This window comes from Salvelinus namaycush, chromosome 10 (genome assembly GCF_016432855.1).
Source record: "Salvelinus namaycush isolate Seneca chromosome 10, SaNama_1.0, whole genome shotgun sequence".
NCBI lineage: Eukaryota > Metazoa > Chordata > Actinopteri > Salmoniformes > Salmonidae > Salvelinus > Salvelinus namaycush.
The window spans coordinates 8,289,677-8,307,232 of record NC_052316.1 but is presented as its reverse complement, the minus strand read 5'-3'; the positions used below and the strand labels follow the sequence as shown (position 1 = coordinate 8,307,232).

Below are 17,556 nucleotides of genomic sequence, written 5' to 3'. Positions count from 1 at the left end.
CGGGAAGCACGGGGGTGGCAGCATCATGTTGTGGGGGTGCTTTGCTGCATGAGGGACTTGTGTACTTCACAAAATAGATGGCATCATGAGGGAGGGAAATTATGTGGATATATTGAAGCAACATCTCAAGACATCAGTCAGGAAGTTAAAGCTTGGTCACAAATGGGTCTTCCAAATGGACAATGACCCCAAGCATACTTCCAAAGTTGTGGCAAAATGGCTTAAGGACAACAAAGTCAAGGTATTGGAGTGGCCATCACAAAGCCCTGACCTCAAACCTATAGAACATTTGTGGGCAGAACTGAAAAAGCGTGTGCGAGCAAGGAAGCCAACAAACCTGACTCAGTTACACAAGTTCTGTCAGGAGGAATGGGCCAAAATTCACCTAACTTATTGAGGGAAGCTTGTGGAAGGCTACCCGAAACTCTTGACCCAAGGTAAACTATTTAAAGGCAATGCTACCAAATCCTAATTGAGTGTATGTAAACTTCTGACCCACTGCGAATGTGATGAAAGAAATAAAAACTGAAATAAGTCATTCTCTACTATTATTCTGACATTTCACTTTCTTAAAATAAAGTGGTGACCCTAACTGACCTAAGACAGGGAATTTTTACTAAGATTAAATGTCAGGAATTGTTAAAAACTGAGTTTAAATGTATTTGGCTGAGGTGTATTTAAACTTCCGACTTCAACTGTATAGGAGGCCACCGTTGCAACTTGTTAATTTTAAAATTGTGTTCAGCATTCAATTCAATAATGACACACTTTGTGCTCTTAAAAAGTATTCCAGTCATGGAATAAACGCCTAGACCACTTGTGGCAGTTATCCAGACAGCAAGACACAGTAGTAGTCCTTGTATGGTACTTGATCAGCTTTTAAAAAAAACGACATTGTTATTCATTGTAAGTATAAATTGATCAAGTTTCTTGTTTTGGGCTCTTGAAGAAGGAACTGAGTGACAGCTGTCTGGTCCCGCTGTTTGTTGAATTGTCTTTGAGCTTTTTAGACTTGTGGTGTCCGTCACTCTTAGCGTTAGTAGCCTTCTTCTGTTTCCCATCCGGACAGAGACAAGAACAGAGAAGAGTTACCACTGGCATCAGTATGGGTCATCAATGGGTCATTTAGTCTAGGTGTCAATACAGAAGGATTTCAGGTATAAATTCAGAATGTACTGTATAGCAGACAGTACAATCATATTCATTTTGGATAAGGGTGTCCTGCTAATGAATGTGATGTAGTGAAATACCTTGGTAGTTTGTCCCTCTTGATCCTCCATAGTGTCGTACAGCTTCATGATCTGCAAGAGATAAATGACGCATGACTATTCTTGCTCACGTTAACAGTGCTAAATCAGAACACTGCATGCACACACACACACTAGATCAGGGGTGTCAAACAAATGTTGTACCGGGGGCCACATTCGGTCTTCAACTAGGTCCGGAGGGCCCCTCCAAAAAAAGGTTATATTTCCTCGCTGTCAGAATTTTCAAAGATAGTCCTCTATCCATCTTTTTTGCAATTTTAAATACTCAGACTGTCTAGTTTTAATTTTGGTGATTATTAGTGAGCTAAATGTAGTGTCCGTTATAATTTCTACACAGTTTAGATGTATTTTTTGTCATTTTAAAAGGGCAGTGCACTCAAAATGTATTTCCTGTTTTTCTTAAAAGATATTTCCATAACACTCTGAAATGTAGAAAATTATGATAATGCCCTTTTAGTGTACATTTATTTTTAATTTATTATAGTTTATTTCAGGTGGGATGGAGTTTTTGGCCCACAACATGACATCAAATCTGATTTGATTATTTTGACCAATGACAAAAAACTTTTATTTGCATATGTATCCACTTTGAAGAGGATACATCCACCAATCAGGGATATGTATGTAAATATATTAAAATTTGTATCATCATGCTAACATGATCCAACAGAATTTCAATGGCAAAAGGAGGCTAAGGGAAATACAAATAAATATGTTGCGAGTTGTTTTCATGAAATAAGCACAGTGATTTATTAGACATGCAGTGATGATTTGAAAATACAATTAAAAAAGACTGCATGGGCACTAGTTAGTTTCCACTGTACTCTGGATTTTAACTATGTTCTCCTGAGTTTCCCTATCGATTCAGTGGGTGCACTGTTTTGTTCCACCCAAGGAAATTTAGTTGAAGAAAATGAGACAAGAGGAACATGTCGCACTTAGGAACCGTTATTGACTTCTAAAGTTACTCAGTAAATTTTTGGGTCAAAATAACAAATCCTTATTGTATATATCAGAAAATGTAATACAATGGCAAATTCAAATCAAACTTTGTCACATGCGCCGAATACAACAAGTGTAGACTTTACCGTGAAATGCTTACTTACAAGCCCTTAACCAACAGTGCAGTTCAAGAAGAGTTAACAAAATATTTACCAAGTAGACTAAAGTAAAAAGTAATAATAAAAAGTGACACTAAGAATAACGAGGCTATATACAGGGGGCACCGGTACCGAGTCAGTGTTCGGGGGTACAGGTTAGTTGAGGTAATTTGTACATGTAGGTGGGGGTGAAGTGACTATGCATAGATAATAAACAGCGAGTAGCAGCAATGTACAAAGGGGGGGGGGGGGGGGGGGTCAATGTAAATTGTCCGGTGGTGATTTTATTAATTGTTCAGCAGTCTTGTGGCTTGGGGGTAGAAGCTGTTGAGGAGCCTTTTGGTCCTAGACTTGGCGCTCCGGGTATCGCTTGCCGCGTGGTAGCAGTGAAAACAGTCTATAACTTGGGTGACTGGAGTCTGACAATTTTATTAATTTTAAATTAAAATGTTTTTTTATTTATTTTTTAAATGTTCTATTTTGTACTACTATGTATATAATAATAATAATAATACACAGAGTACAAAACATTATGAACATGTTCTTTCCGTGAAAGACTGAGCAGGTGAATCCAGGTGATCCCTTAATGATGTCACTTGTTAAATCCACTTCAAATCAGTGTAGAGGAAGGGGAGGAGACAGGTAAAAGTATTTTTAAGCCTTGAGCTTCTACCCCCAAGCCATAAGACTGCTGAACAATTAATAAAATGGCAACCCGGACTATTTACATTGACACCCCCCCCCCCTTTGTTTTAACACTGCTGCTACTCGCTGTTTATTATCTATGCAATAGTCACTTTACCTACATGTAAAAATTACCTCGACTAACCTGTATCCCCGCACATCCCCTTCCAAACTCACATTAAGCATCTCCAATCCAAAATTAAATCTAGAATCGGCTTCAAACATACCCTCGTAAAACTGACCATCCTAGAGATCCTCGACTTCGGCAATGTCATTTACAAAATAGCCTCCAACACTCTACTCAACAAATTGGATGCAGTCTATCACAGTGCCATCCGTTTTGTCACCAAAGCCCCATATACTACCCACCACTGCGACCTGTACGCTCTCGTTGGCTGCCCCTCGCTTCATACTCATCGCCAAACCCACTGGCTCCAGGTCATCTACAAGTCTCTGCTAGGTAAAGCCCCGCCTTATCTCAGCTCACTGGTCACCATAGCAGCACCCACCCGTAGCACCCGCTCCAGCAGGTATATCTCACTGGTCACCCCCAAAGCCAATTCTTCCTTTGGCCGCCTTTCCTTCCAGTTCTCTGCTGCCACTGACTGGAACGAACTGCAAAAATCACTGAAGCTGGAGACTCATATCTCCCTCACTAGCTTTAAGCACCAGCTGTCAGATCAGCTCACAGATCACTGCACCTGTACATAGCCCATCTGTAAATAGCCCATCCAACTACCTCATCCCCATACTGTATTTATTTATCTTGCTCCTTTGCACCCCAGTATCTCTACTTGCACATTCATCTTCTGCACATCTACCATTCCAGTGTTTAATTGCTATATTGTAATTACTTCGCCACCATGGCCTATTTATTGCCTTACCTCCCTTATTAAAAAAAACATTGACTCGGTACCGGTACCACCTGTATATAGCCTCATTATTATTGTTACTTTACTGTGCGACTTTGTTTGTTTATTTTGTAAATATTTTCTTAACTCTATTTTCTTAAAACTGCATTATTAGTTAAGGGCTTGTAAGTAAGCATTTCACAGTAAGATTATATTTTATCCTTGGATATTGTCCTCTGTGTGAGAGAGCTCCACCAGCTTAATGTTTCTCCTCTTCAGCTCAGCCACCTCCTGGCTCCAGGAGTCCTTCAGCTTGACTCACTTCAGCGTTCTCCTGTGCTCTGATCTGCTCCTTAACCTCAGACAGCCTTCTCTCAATTGAACGGATCAGCTCATTTAAGATGCTCCGACTGTCCTCCACTGTGGCCTTAACGGAATGTTACAGTGACACCATAGCTTTTCTGAACTCTTCCCCTGCTTTTCTTATGTTATCTGTTGGAATTGGTCCTGTCTCAATTTCACCCGATTCTGTCTCGCAGTTATTTTTGCTGCAGCCGATACTGTGCCATGGCCCTCATGTTTATCCATTGTACACAGCAGACAGATACACTGCTGAACAGTACCTCAATAAACATCCAGTCGTTTGTCATGATGAGAGCAGATTTTCTCCTGTAGTTGTGTGGAGGCTTTGGCCAACTTGTGCTTCTTAAAAAGGCAAGAGATTCATAGTGAGGCTGGAGGTGAGTCTCACCGTATGAGGTCAGGCACACCAGATAGTATTTCAACGCTTTGAGTTCTCCCAGTGCAGATGTCACACTCCACATGTCCAGGTCCAGCTAACAGTGAGCAGAAGGAGCAGCTTGGAGTCCTGTCTTCTTCAGTCTCTCCACTAATTCAGCCAACATGTTATTTTTCTTCAGAGCAGGCCTTGGGGTGAAGGTCTGCAATGGGAGCAGCTGTAGACACGTTTCCGATCATCCTGATTCCAGTTGTCATTAATACACAGTAGCTGTGTCTACAGGAAGTAGATCCTTCAGTATATCCAGACAGATCAAACAGAACAGCCCTCTATTATCTGAAATATTAACAGCTACAGATTTGAAATGAGTTCTAATTTCTTTCTGAAATGTAAAGGCTCAGCGCAGTCAAACTGCTGTTTTTGCTGTGTTTTATATCATATTGTAAAACAGCTGATAAAACGAACACTGTAAAAGTTCTTTTTTTTTATGTATCAGTGCTATTTGCTTATAGTTGCTGGTTGAAAATACAATCTACACAGGACCTTCTAATCAGCAGGTTTGCATTGGCCGGGAGTTTCGGCTTTCCATGGTTACATCACCACGTAGTGAATTGGTTAATAGACCAATAACAAAGTTCCAAAGCGCTAATTTTCAGTTTTCCCCTCCCCACTCAGACCACTTCCAAACAGTACGAGCTAAATTCTTGCTTGAGAAATTAATGGAAATCTTTTACAGTAAGGTGTAGAAATTATTTGATATTGATATAAAATGGCTGAATTGGGCCTTTAAGAAGTAGAGACCGACTAAATATAGCGTAGAGGCAGAGACCGAGTCCAATGTTGTGTCATAGAGTGAAGGTGAGTGAGTCTTGAGTTAAATTATATTTTCAGATAAGGAGTGGTTTATGGACCAAAGTTTGTGGACCAAAGTACATGCAATAGAAAAGCTAACTCATATATGCAGTAGACATATGGCTATATTAATTGCACAACATATTTCACTCCAATTGTGAAATGTGAACCAACAAAGCCTTCCAAAAGTATTCACACCCCTTGATTTTGTTGAGTTACAAAGTGGAATTAAGATGGATGTCATTTTTTTGTCAACCATCTACACAAAATACTTGAACGTCAAAGTGGAAGATTTAAAAATATGTTTTTTAAGAATTAATGAAAAATAATGGGAGGACATATAACGCAAACGTCCAGCAACCCAAAGGATGCGAGTTTGAATCTCATCACGGACAACGTCAGCATTTTCGTTAATTAGCAACTTTAACTACTTACTACTTTTTAGCTACTTTGCAACTACTTAGGATGTTAGCTAACCCTTTTAGCTAACCCTTCCCCTAACCTAGCTAACGTTTGCCAGCTAGCTAACATTAGCCACCTAGCTACAATTCGTAACATATCATAGGTTCAGCAAATTCGTAACATATAGTACATTTTGCAAATCCATAACATATTCTACGTTTGCAAATACCTAACATATAATACAAATTGTAATTCGTAACATATCATACAAAATAGGTGATGGACATGCACAAATGAATACATACCATACGACATATCATACTAAATGCAGTGTCTTGGATTTACATTCAGAATAATTCAAAATGCTCTGAGACCAGGTTGATTTTCAAGCAAATGTAAGTAAAAACTGTAACTACGCCATTTAGGAACATGCAATGTCGTCTTGGTAATCAACTCCAATGTAGATTTGGCCTTGTGTTTTAGGATATTGTTCTGCTAAAAGGCAAATGTATCCCAGTGTCTGTTGGAAAATAGACTGAACCAGGTTTTCCTCTAAGATTTTGCCTGTGCTAAGCTCCATTCTGTTTATTTTTATCCTGAAAAACTCTCTTGTCCTTGCCAATGACAAGCATACCCATAACATGATGCAGCCACCACCATGCTTGAAAATATGAAGTGTGGTAGTCAGTCATGTGTTGTGTTTGCCTCAAACATTCTTTGTATTCAGGACAAAAATATAGTTTCTTTGCCACATATATTTTGCAGAATTACTTTAGTGTCTTGTTGCAAACAGGATGCATGTTTTGGAATATTTGTATTCTGTAAAGGCTTCCTTCTTTTCACTCTGTAATTTAGGTGAGTATTATGGAGTAACTACAATTTTGTTGATCCAACCTCAGTTTTCTCCTATCACAGCCATTGAAAAAAAAAAATCACCATTGGCCTCATGGTGAAATCGCTAAGCGGATCCCTTCCTCTCTGGCAACTGAGTTAGGAAGGACGCCTGTATCTTTGTAGTGACTGGGTGTATTGATACACCATCCAAAAGTGTAATTAATAACTTCACCATGCTCAAAAGGGATATTCAGTATCTGCTTCTGTTTACTAACAATCAATGCCCTCCCTTATGAAACAAAATTGCAGTTAGAGAGCAGTTTAACTGCAGTTTGCTTCAAAAACTGCATCCAAAATAAATAAAAAATGTACTGCAGAAATGTTGCAGTGTAACGGCAGTTACAGTGCAGTATAACTGCAGTTCAACTGCAGTACAGTGCAATTATTCTGCAATTACTGCATCCAAAATACCACAGTTAATGCAGTTTTACTGAAGCTTCAAAACGGATATTTTTCTTTGTAAGGGCTTCACTGGTCTTTTTGGTTGAATCTGTGCTTGAATTTCACTACTCGACTGAGGGACCTTTCAGAAGTATGTGTGGGTACAATCTTAGTGGTAATTCAAAGATCATGTTAACCACTATTACTGTTAGGGTTGTTCAGCAAAAAAATATATTATTGGAACTATGTTCTCAAATATTCCCACGAATAACAAGAGAGACGTGATCTCGTCTCAATGTAATTTGCAGTGTACAAATTATTACAATTGTGTTCCAGCCCCCGACCATCTGCTCGGAGGAAAATCGGCCTGCGGCAAAAATCTAGTTGCCTACCCTTGTCTTAGTGACACGCGCGCACACACAAACACACAGTAGATCATAGCAAGTTACGATTACAAACCTTCTTCACTCCAGTGGATACAGCAGCTTCCTGCAGGGAAGGTCTAGTGAGCCACCGTGTAGTACTCTGGGCTTTCCCTCCGTCTCCAGAGACATTCATACACAGGCTGTACACAACATAAGTCTGGTGGATGTGGGAGAAGATATGAACCACCTGTACAATAGCAAAACACCAACAGTCAATTGCAATGACTTAGGGAGAAGCCTAGCGTAGCATACTAATACAAACTTATAATGACACGAGACCGAATAACAAGTCATTTATTCCGAATTTTGACAGAGAAATTTATAATAATAGTCATAGGGACCATGGGACAATAGGGTGCAATTTGGGACATATTCTTTAATGTCCCTGATAGGCAAAACATAACAGTAGGCCCTGTTCTCCTGTACATACCTCCCCCACATACTGGAGCAGCCCCTTGTCCAGCCGAACTCCCAACATTCTCCCCACCCCAGCACACAGCGCCCCCCTCTGTTTCATCTCAGAATTCTCCCCCTCCAGGAGCAGGCTAGGGAACTCCCACATACCAGCCAAAAGTCCTACAAGGAAGCAAAGAAAGGAAGGAAACAAGGAAGGAAAAGGTAAGCAGACAGACAGTTAATGAGTGTGCTCAAAATTCCCAACTGAAAATGAAAGGTTATCTTTGATAGATATGTTAGTGAAAACAATGGTAAAGATATAGTAAACACACCCACCTTGGAGCTTTACAACGGCACAAACATCATGCAGAAAACAACATGAATGGTGCGAAATTAAAATGCTTGGAAGGTGTGTTTTAGTGCTATACTAGAGCCCTGTCCCAAATGGTACCCTATTCACCATATAGTGAATATAAGGACCAGGGCTCTAAACTAACAATTTTCATTGGTAGCACTGGTGCTCCCAACTTTTTTTTTTATTACTTTTTTTAAATTTCTTGCAATAGCGAGCAGTAGTTCTCCGACGGTCTAGCTAGCTAGCTTTTTTGTAGGCTAGTTTGCAGCAGCTGCAGCAGGTGTTATCGAAGATGTTGTTGCTAATTTGTTAGCTTCTCCCTTTTCAAGAATAACTTTCAACACAAAGTTAAGTTTCAAATGATCATCTGGTGAGTGGAACTGTGTTTTTTATTGCAGCTCACTCGCTGTTGCTTGCCATCTCTTTGAAAATAACTTTTTAATACATTTTGGATCACCGGTTACTTTGTGCGCTAAGCGTGAAAAGTTTTTTGGAAATGGGAAGTAATAGTTGTACATTTCGATTGGGAAATGCTTGGCCTAATGGTTGTGTCTTGGTATTCTTATGATTGGGACCCACTGGATAATTATGTCTGAGTGAATGGCCTGCTTATCCTTTAAAATCATGTGTGAGTGTGGTCTTTCCAATGGCACTATGCAGTGGGGTAACGGTGCCTGGAGAAGTGGGTATACTCAAATTTAGCCAAACGGCCTGCCCGGTGAAAGAAAGGTGCCCTGTGTGAAAAATCCTATATTTTCCTATGTTTTTTTACGAGTTTTCCTGTAGATCTTTCATATTTTCACAAGATGCATTCAGGAGACCATTTTTGAGGTCTTGTAAAAATCCCCAAAATATATTTTGGGAGGGTGAAGTTGCCCTTTAATTCAATTGAGCAAAAACCCATCGATACAAATTAGCATGATACCATTCTGTCAGGTTGGCCTACTTTGCAGTCAAAATTTAATTGGGAAGTTTTTTGGGAAAATCTTTTAGAAAATGTTCATGCAAACAGTGTGTCCATGAATTAGTCTGCTAACCAAGACTTAGTTAGCATTTACTGGAAAATATCATAAGTTGAAACGTCTCTCCTACCTACCCTAATGGCTAGTGATGTCATTCTTCTGTGAGCTGCTCCGTGAGACAACCAGTTGAGAGCTGTGTGCTCTTGATCTCTCTATTGTACTACATAACTGATAAATCCTATACCTCCACTACACTACTTTGATAAGAAGTGAGTATATGCAAAGCCCACTGAAAAAAAAAAAAGAACTGGGTATACGGCCTGCGAATAGCGTCCACTACACCACTGGACATTTGTGTTTGACACAAAGTGAACTCTCCTACATGAGTGCGCTGGTATTACGGTTGTTGTTCTTTCAGCATCACGAGCCTGTCACACACTGAAGGCCTAGGTCCAATAGGTTCGCCACTGTACTAACCTGTCACACACTGAAGGCCTAAGTCCAATAGGTTTGCCACTGTACTAACCTGTCACACACTGAAGGCCTAGGTCCAATAGGTTCACCACTGTACTAACCTGTCACACACTGAAGGCCTAAGTCCAATAGGTTTGCCACTGTACTAACCTGTCACACACTGAAGACCTAGGTCCAATAGGTTCACCACTGTACTAACCTGTCACACACTGAAGGCCTAGGTCCAATAGGTTCGCCACTGTACTAACCTGTCACACACTGAAGGCCTAGGTCCAATAGGTTCGCCACTGTACTAACCTGTCACACACTGAAGACCTAGGTCCAATAGGTTCACCACTGTACTAACCTGTCACACACTGAAGGCCTAGGTCCAATAGGTTCACCACTGTACTAACCTGTCACACACTGAAGACCTAGGTCCAATAGATTCGCCACTGTACTAACCTGTCACACACTGAAGACCTAGGTCCAATAGGTTCGCCACTGTACTAACCTGTCACACACTGAAGGCCTAGGTCCAATAGGTTCGCCACTGTACTAACCTGTCACACACTGAAGACCTAGGTCCAATAGGTTCGCCACTGTACTAACCTGTCACACACTGAAGGCCTAGGTCCAATAGGTTCGCCACTGTACTAACCTGTCACACACTGAAGACCTAGGTCCAATAGGTTCACCACTGTACTAACCTGTCACACACTGAAGACCTAGGTCCAATAGGTTTGCCACTGCAAAAACATGTCTATAATAGGATGTAAAGACTGTTAGAATTTCCCCCGGGCTCCACTGTACTAATAGTGAGCGGACAACTTTCCAACAAGTTCCCCCACTCTTCCCTACCAAGGGGGTCAAGGAAATACTGACAAAGACGAAGGATATTTTTCTACAAAAGTAAAAGGACAGTAACGAGTAAAGTAGGAAGCCCGGGTTTCAATAGGCTGTTAAGACATTCATGGTTTCAAGAAAGGAGTGTATATATTTGGCCTGGCAAAGCGGACTGAATGGAAGCTGATAAGAGTTTTTTTTTTTTTTTACTCCTCTGGTATCGGGAAGAAATGACTAGTCCTCACTGTCCGAGACCAAGTCAAGACCGCTTAAAAATGTATCTCTCAGAGACAAGACACTCAATATGTGGTCTCGGGTACTACAATATTGATGGCTACTTTGCGAATATGAACTCGTCATGGCCAGCAAAGGTGAGGAATGGTTATGATACATGTATTATGTTCATAAGTGAAATATTGTCTATACAAGAAATGGCACTTTACAGTATTCAGACGTAGCCTACAAACGTCAACGGAAAAGGTGAACCGCATAATCTACCGTTAAACTGCGCTTCTGATCGCATAGAGCAAAATAGGCTGCTTGAAATATGACTGTAAAGTGACTGTAAATATGACAGTCAATATGACTGTAAAGTGACTGTAAATATGACAGTCAATATGACTGTAAAGTGACTGTAAATATGACAGTCAATATGACTGTATATATGACTGTAAAGTGGGTCCAACTAAAAGAGAAATGGGACGAACGGTTGCCTGTCCTAACTTGTTTTTGGCCTATAGGCTATTTCGTGAGTAAACTATGAAACCATCAGTCTGAAACGGTGAGGAAGTTATTTAGTAATGAAATGAAAGAAATTATAGGAAATAGGCCTATTTCTAATTATTTTAGAATAAAAAGATAAATGGATCTCGTCTCACCAACGGCTAATGATTGCATCTTGTTACTGTATTTAGCTAGACCTACCTGTTCTTTTGATATGAATAAGACCTTTATCATATATTCCCCATTTCCACAAGGTTACTACAAGGCTACTTTTGGCTTCTTGCAACGCTAGACTAAAAAAATGTTCACTCTTTAGAGCCCTGATAGGGACTAGGGTGCCATTTAAGACACAGACTATATTATGGGCAGCTGACCTTTGCTCGGCCTTTGGGTGAGCAGGTACTCCCTATCTCCTCCTGCTCCTGGCCGAGCCACCACACAGGTGAGTGTGCGCTCCACACGAGGAGCTTTCTTCACCGGCTTCCTGGGGAAGTTCAGAACGCCCAGTTGGCTGTCCCAGGGTTCCGTGGGGCACAGGTTACATGTTCCTGCGGTCACTGGGGGGGGGGGGGGGGGGGGGGGGGGGGGGGGGCAAAGTTAGGAGGACAAAGTTAGAGGAGGAGTCAGGAAGTGTTTACATGTTTTGCGAGAATTATTTGGCGAAGTCAACACACACATACCGGGAGCTAGAGTATCTATCTGTTATAAAGACTTGTAGACAAAAATAGATATTTCTATCAAATATGCTTTAATAACTGTATTCAAAATACCAGGTATATGACTACCATCCCTATATGCACAGACCTTTCAAACAATGAAAAAAATAAAACACTTACCACAATCCTCTATATCTGGCAGAGATGCAGGTACCTTGTTCAATTTACCCAGAAGCTTTGTTGAGTTCTCCTCTCGTTTGACGCTAACCTGCACAGAGAGAGACACTAACACAGTAGCTACATATGCACTGGAGACTCATCACAACTGGTCTGGAATAGGCCAATGCTATGACCTGGTCCTGTTATGGTTGATGACTTCGGTGTGGTACCTTCCTGTAGGAGTGGCAGAGAGTCTGTATGGGACACTGGGTGCACTGGGGGCCTTTAGGGGTGCACACCCTCGCCCCCAGCTCCATCATGGCCTGGTTAAAGTCCCCTGGTCTCTCTTGGGACACCAACGTGTTGGCGGTGCTCCTAGAATACACACAGAGGAACAATGAATCCTTCAAACAATTACCAAGGGAACCATACAGTATCTAGCCAGGTAAAAATACGCATCAAGTCAACGACATGAGATTGAGTATGATGATTTAGGTGTTGTAACTGGTCAACTATGTCTTCATTGTAACAGCTTGTATTAAAAATAGATGACCCCCACTGGACCAGTGGAGGCTGCAGAGGGGAGGACAGCTCATAATAATGGACTGAACGGAGCAAATGGAATGGCATCAAACACCTGGAAACCATGTGTTTGAGACCGTTCCACTGACTCCGCCCCGTTCTCCCCAATTAAGGTGCCACCAACCTCCAGTGCACTGGACGGATGTTAAATATCCACTGAAGAATCACCATTAGAAAAAAAATGACTTCAACCTCACCATAGAGCTTCAGTCACTGCTGGGCTTGTACTGTCGGCCCCTATAGCCCGCACCCGACACAGGACCCGGATCACATTCCCATCAACAGCTCCCGTCACCTGTGCAACAGAGGTCACAGGTCATGTCAGTGAACGATGATGTCAAAGAGGGAAGGGTTAAAAATCACTGCATGCGTGTGCGTATAGAGAGAGCTCGGACCTGGCCCAGCGCGATGGAGCCTACAGCTGCGGCGGTGTAGCGGCCCACTCCAGGCAGCTGCTTCAGCAGAGCCTCAACCGTCCTGGGCATCTCTCCCCCCAGCTCTGCTACCACCTGTAGCACAAATCACAGCCAGACAGGACAACAAAAACAACACACTCAGAAGTCACTGTAGACCGAGAACAGGCGCTCAATAGTTCAAGCAACACAGTACATGTCACACAGCCAGTGTGGGAAATGAACACCAGCCACCAGCTTGTCGATTTTGGCATTGGCTAGTACAACATCTACTCTTACCAGTCACATTGGCAGATGGTCACCCAGTTCAATCCAAAGCCCACATGCCAGAAAACAACAGCGTGTCTGTGTGTTGTTTTAACATTACAAAACATGTGCATGCGTTTTCTGAGATTTGTCTTCATTCGAAATTGCGGCTGGTAAAATTTGGGCAGCCACCAAAAAGTACATTTCCCACCCATGTCTCCAACTAAACAGACAGGTAAGGACCTAACATCAAAGATAAAATCCTGTTTTTGAGAGAGGCAGAGGCAGTCGACAAAATTAACCAAAGACAGCGCTCCTCTTGTCATAAAAGTGTCACGTTGGTGTGGTGGTAAGCCTTGCTTGAGCCAGGACATACTGGAAATAATATATGCCATAGACACAGACCTTCTGAGCTCCTTCCTGAAGTCTCTTTCCCCGGGAGTAGTACCCAAGCCCAGCCCACATCTGATTGACTTCCTGCTCAGATAAAAAGGATGATAATTGATGACAAGATGGTCAGAGCACACATTTTCACCTCACAGACCCTCATTTGCATTCATTGTAATCACCTCCAACGTAGCTGCTGCAAGATCCTGTACGGTTGGCCACCTCTGGAAAAGAATGAGGCAAAAACACAAGAAGAAAACACAAGAAGAAGAGATGAATCCAAACACATCGTTTCTGTGATTACTAAGTCTGCTTAAATCAGGTTCATACAAGAGCGACAGACTGGCCTACCTTCATCCACTTATTGTAGTAGTCGATCACAGTGGCAACCTGGGTCTGCTGTAACATGATTTCTGAGACCCAAACTAGAGAGGAAAAAAGGTCCATTTAGGATAACACAAAGGCCCACTAGTTACTATTATATGAGAGCATGCAGTGTCTTACCTGCATATGTCCTGATGTTGATGTCTGGTTCTGTCAGAGCCTATTAAGGAAACATTACGTGAAATCATATTCCTTGGGGAAAAGTAACATTTATTCTAGCTAAGCTGTTCTATACGTAATGGAAATAAGAATGTGCCATAAGCTCATTCCACAGCTAGCTTGAAATGCCGTCAACCGTTCTGTCAAATTTGAGCCAACAGGTGGTTAAGTTGTCAAGGAGGGCGGTTATGCGTGTTAGTGAGGGTCCCGGGTTTGAGCTGTGGTACGATCACTTTACCCTGAGTTGAGAGGGAGGAAACTAATACTGCTAAAATAGCCCACCGATGTAAATTTCATATACCATATGTCAAATTATGGATTACATTCATGATAATATTTGGACGCTATCGAAAATGAGATGGTGCATCTCAAGAGATTTCATCCTGCAAAATATCTAATAAATATTCTAACAGACGTTCCAATGGTATAAGGGAGTAAATTCATACACACTCAATAGTCATGGTCATGCCTTGTTGTGCGTGTAGGCATCAATGAAACCGTAATGGGAAAATATATTATATCATTCTCTTTACCACAGTTCTCCAGGGTAACTCTCTCTTCCCCTGGTCATACCAGTACAGGACTTGTGTCCTGAAGAGTGTAATGTCAGCAGGATCATGGAATGAATGGTATGTAGACGCTGCAGTCTCATCGGGCTCTGAGGGGAGGGAAGACGTTACAGCATGCCATTATGAAATCACATGTTGGGTTGTGGCAATCACTCAAATCCATCAATGGTCAATAGAGACTCAAGGCGGAGAAAGAGAGAAATGACTAAGACACAGATCTCGAAATAAAGATTGAAGACTGAGAGTGAATGCACAGAGAAAGATTAGGAGAGGGGGAGAGGCATGTTGCATAACTTGTGCCAGGAGTCTCCACCGTTGTCCTAACGTATTCAAAGATGTTGCTGATATTCTACTCTGTTCAACAATTTTTTTTTACTTTTTTTGACTAGTGAGACAAAAGTCCCAAACGTGTAGGCCTACCTTGTTTCACAGTTGCTTTTGCTCTTTTCCGCAATGGTTTTGCTGACGTCGACTCGGTTTTGTCCAGCGCAACTCTCTTACTCTTCTGCATCGCTGATCGAAGCCTGCTCATAATAACAAACTCTCTCCCCGCTTTGGTCCGTATAGTTGGCAAGTTAAACTAGCTACTAATGGAGATATTATCCACAATCAACAAGGTTCACTATTGTTGTTCATGCAATACTCTGATCAAGTTGTTTGTTTACCTCTAGACAGCACGCATTACATCTCCCGCCACTATAGCGATTTATGTTACTTACTAACGGAGGGGACGGAAGCCGTTTGTCCAATCCGCTACTAGCTAAAACACTTCCACTAAGACGTCTCCGCTAAATTTAAAGGTGCATAGCCTTTACGGTGGATTTATTGTTGATTTGGGTAGAAATAAAACTGAACGTTTTGATAGGGGCCACTGCACTTAAGATAAGCTACAATGGCAAACATGTATTTATTTTCTACTTGTTATTTGATCAATTGATGGTAATTGATTGGCCACAGAGTTCACCGAGGGAGGAATGGAATACATCAGGACCGTGCTGCAGGCCCTCTAGTCTAGCTGGTAGTGCTGAGCTATTACCGGAGTTATTTTTCGGTTTTTAAACAATTGACCTACTTCGGTTCAATTATTTGAATTCCATTTCGTTATTTTTTTTCCTGTAAGCCCAATGCTCACATTGCACAGTTTCCCTACAGATAAATCAGATCCAACCTGGACTGTGCAATATTCTCTACTGAACAAAAATATAAATGCAGTAAACATGTAAATTGTTGGTCCCATTTTTCATCAGCTGAAATAAAAGATCCCAGATATTTTCCATATGCACAAAAAACGTATTTCTCTCAAAATGTGTTTACATCCCTGTTACAACAAAGCTTTCTTAGTGTCCAACAAGCTTTCTCTACATTTTAACCTTGTTCTGAACACCTCCAAAACAAAGGTCATGTGGTTTGGTAAGAAGAATGCCCCTCTCCCATGATGATTACTACCTCTGAGGGTTTAGAGATTGAGGTACACGTATTTGGGAGTATGGCTAGACAGTACACTGTCCTTCTCTCAGCACATATCAAAGCTGCAGGCTAAAGTTAAATCTAGACGTGGTTTCCTCTATCGTAATCGCTCCTCTTTCACCCCAGCTGCCAAACTAACCCTGATTCAGATGACCATCCTACCCATGCTAGATTACAGAGACATCATTTATAGATTAGCAGGTAAGGGTGCTCTCGAGCGGCTAGATGTTCTTTACCATTCGGCAATCAGATTTGCCATCAATGCTCCTTATAGGACACATCACTGCACTCTATACTCCTCTGTAAACTGGCCATCTCTGTATACCTGTCACAAGACCCACTGGTTGATGCTTATTTATAAAGCCCTCTTAGGCCTCACTCCCTGCTACCTGAGATATCTACTGCAGCCCTCATCCTCCACACACAACACCCGTTCTGCCAGTCACATTCTGTTAAAGGTTCTCAAAGCACACACATCCTTGGGTCGCTCCTCTTTTCAGTTCGCTGCAGCTATCGACTGGAACGAGCTGCAACAAACACTCAAACTGGACAGTTTTATCTCAATCTCTTCATTCAAAGACTCAATCATGGACAATCTTACTGACAGTTGTGGCTGCTTTGCGTGATGTATTCTTGTCTCTACCTTCTTGCCCTTTGTGCTGTTGTCTGTGCCCAATAATGTTTGTAACGTGTTTTGTGCTGCTACCATGCTGTTTTCAACCATGTTGTTGTCATGTTGTGTTGCTACCATGCTGTGTTGTCATGTTGTGTTGCCTTGATATGTTGTTGTCTTAGGTCTCTCTTTATGTAGTGTTGTGTTGTCTCTCTTGTTGTGTTGTGTGTTTTGTCCTATATTTATATGTTATATATATATACTGTATATATATATATATATATATTATTTATTTATTTAAATCCCAGCTCTGTCCCCGCAGGAGGTCTTTTGCCTTTTGGTAGGCCGTCATTGTAAATAAGAATTTGTTCTTAACTGACTTGCCTAGTTAACCTAGGTTAAGTGAAGGTTAAATACCTTTTTTTTTTTAATAGTGAGAATCTCTCCTTTCACAAGATAATCCATCCACCTGACAGGTGTGGCATATCAAGAAGCTGATTAAATGCATGATTATTACACAGGTGCACCTTGTGCTGGGGACAATAAAAGGCCACTCTAAAATGTACAGTTTTGAGGAAGCGTGCAATTGG

At 41.5% G+C, this 17,556-nt stretch overlaps 1 protein-coding gene across 1 annotated transcript; it reads right to left on the bottom strand.

Moving 5' to 3' along the window:
• Positions 1 to 626: 626 nt before the first annotated feature.
• mutyh (mutY DNA glycosylase) lies at positions 627 to 15,590 on the bottom strand. Its single transcript, XM_039001817.1, has 15 exons — positions 15,307 to 15,590; positions 14,851 to 14,975; positions 14,279 to 14,318; positions 14,126 to 14,199; positions 13,957 to 13,998; positions 13,793 to 13,864; positions 13,124 to 13,237; positions 12,926 to 13,023; positions 12,377 to 12,521; positions 12,168 to 12,255; positions 11,706 to 11,888; positions 8,027 to 8,172; positions 7,631 to 7,783; positions 1,251 to 1,301; positions 627 to 1,050 (listed from the first exon to the last, which is right to left on the bottom strand). The coding sequence occupies exons 1-15, from the start codon at positions 15,416 to 15,418 to the stop codon at positions 922 to 924; spliced, it is 1,572 nt and encodes a 523-aa protein (XP_038857745.1). The 5' UTR covers positions 15,419 to 15,590; the 3' UTR covers positions 627 to 921.
• Between the last annotated feature and the right edge of the window lie 1,966 nt (positions 15,591 to 17,556).

Bases quoted from the DNA above. Each gene is read 5' to 3' on its own strand.
- mutyh (XM_039001817.1), bottom strand. From the start codon at position 15,418: ATGAGCAGGCTTCGATCAGCGATGCAGAAGAGTAAGAGAGTTGCGCTG. The intron at 12,522-12,925 runs GTGAGGTTGAAG...TGTGTATTCTAG, and splicing joins GCAGTGACTGAAGCTCTATG to GAGCACCGCCAACACGTTGG. The intron at 12,256-12,376 runs GTACCACACCGA...CTCTCTGTGCAG, and splicing joins TCTGCCACTCCTACAGGAAG to GTTAGCGTCAAACGAGAGGA.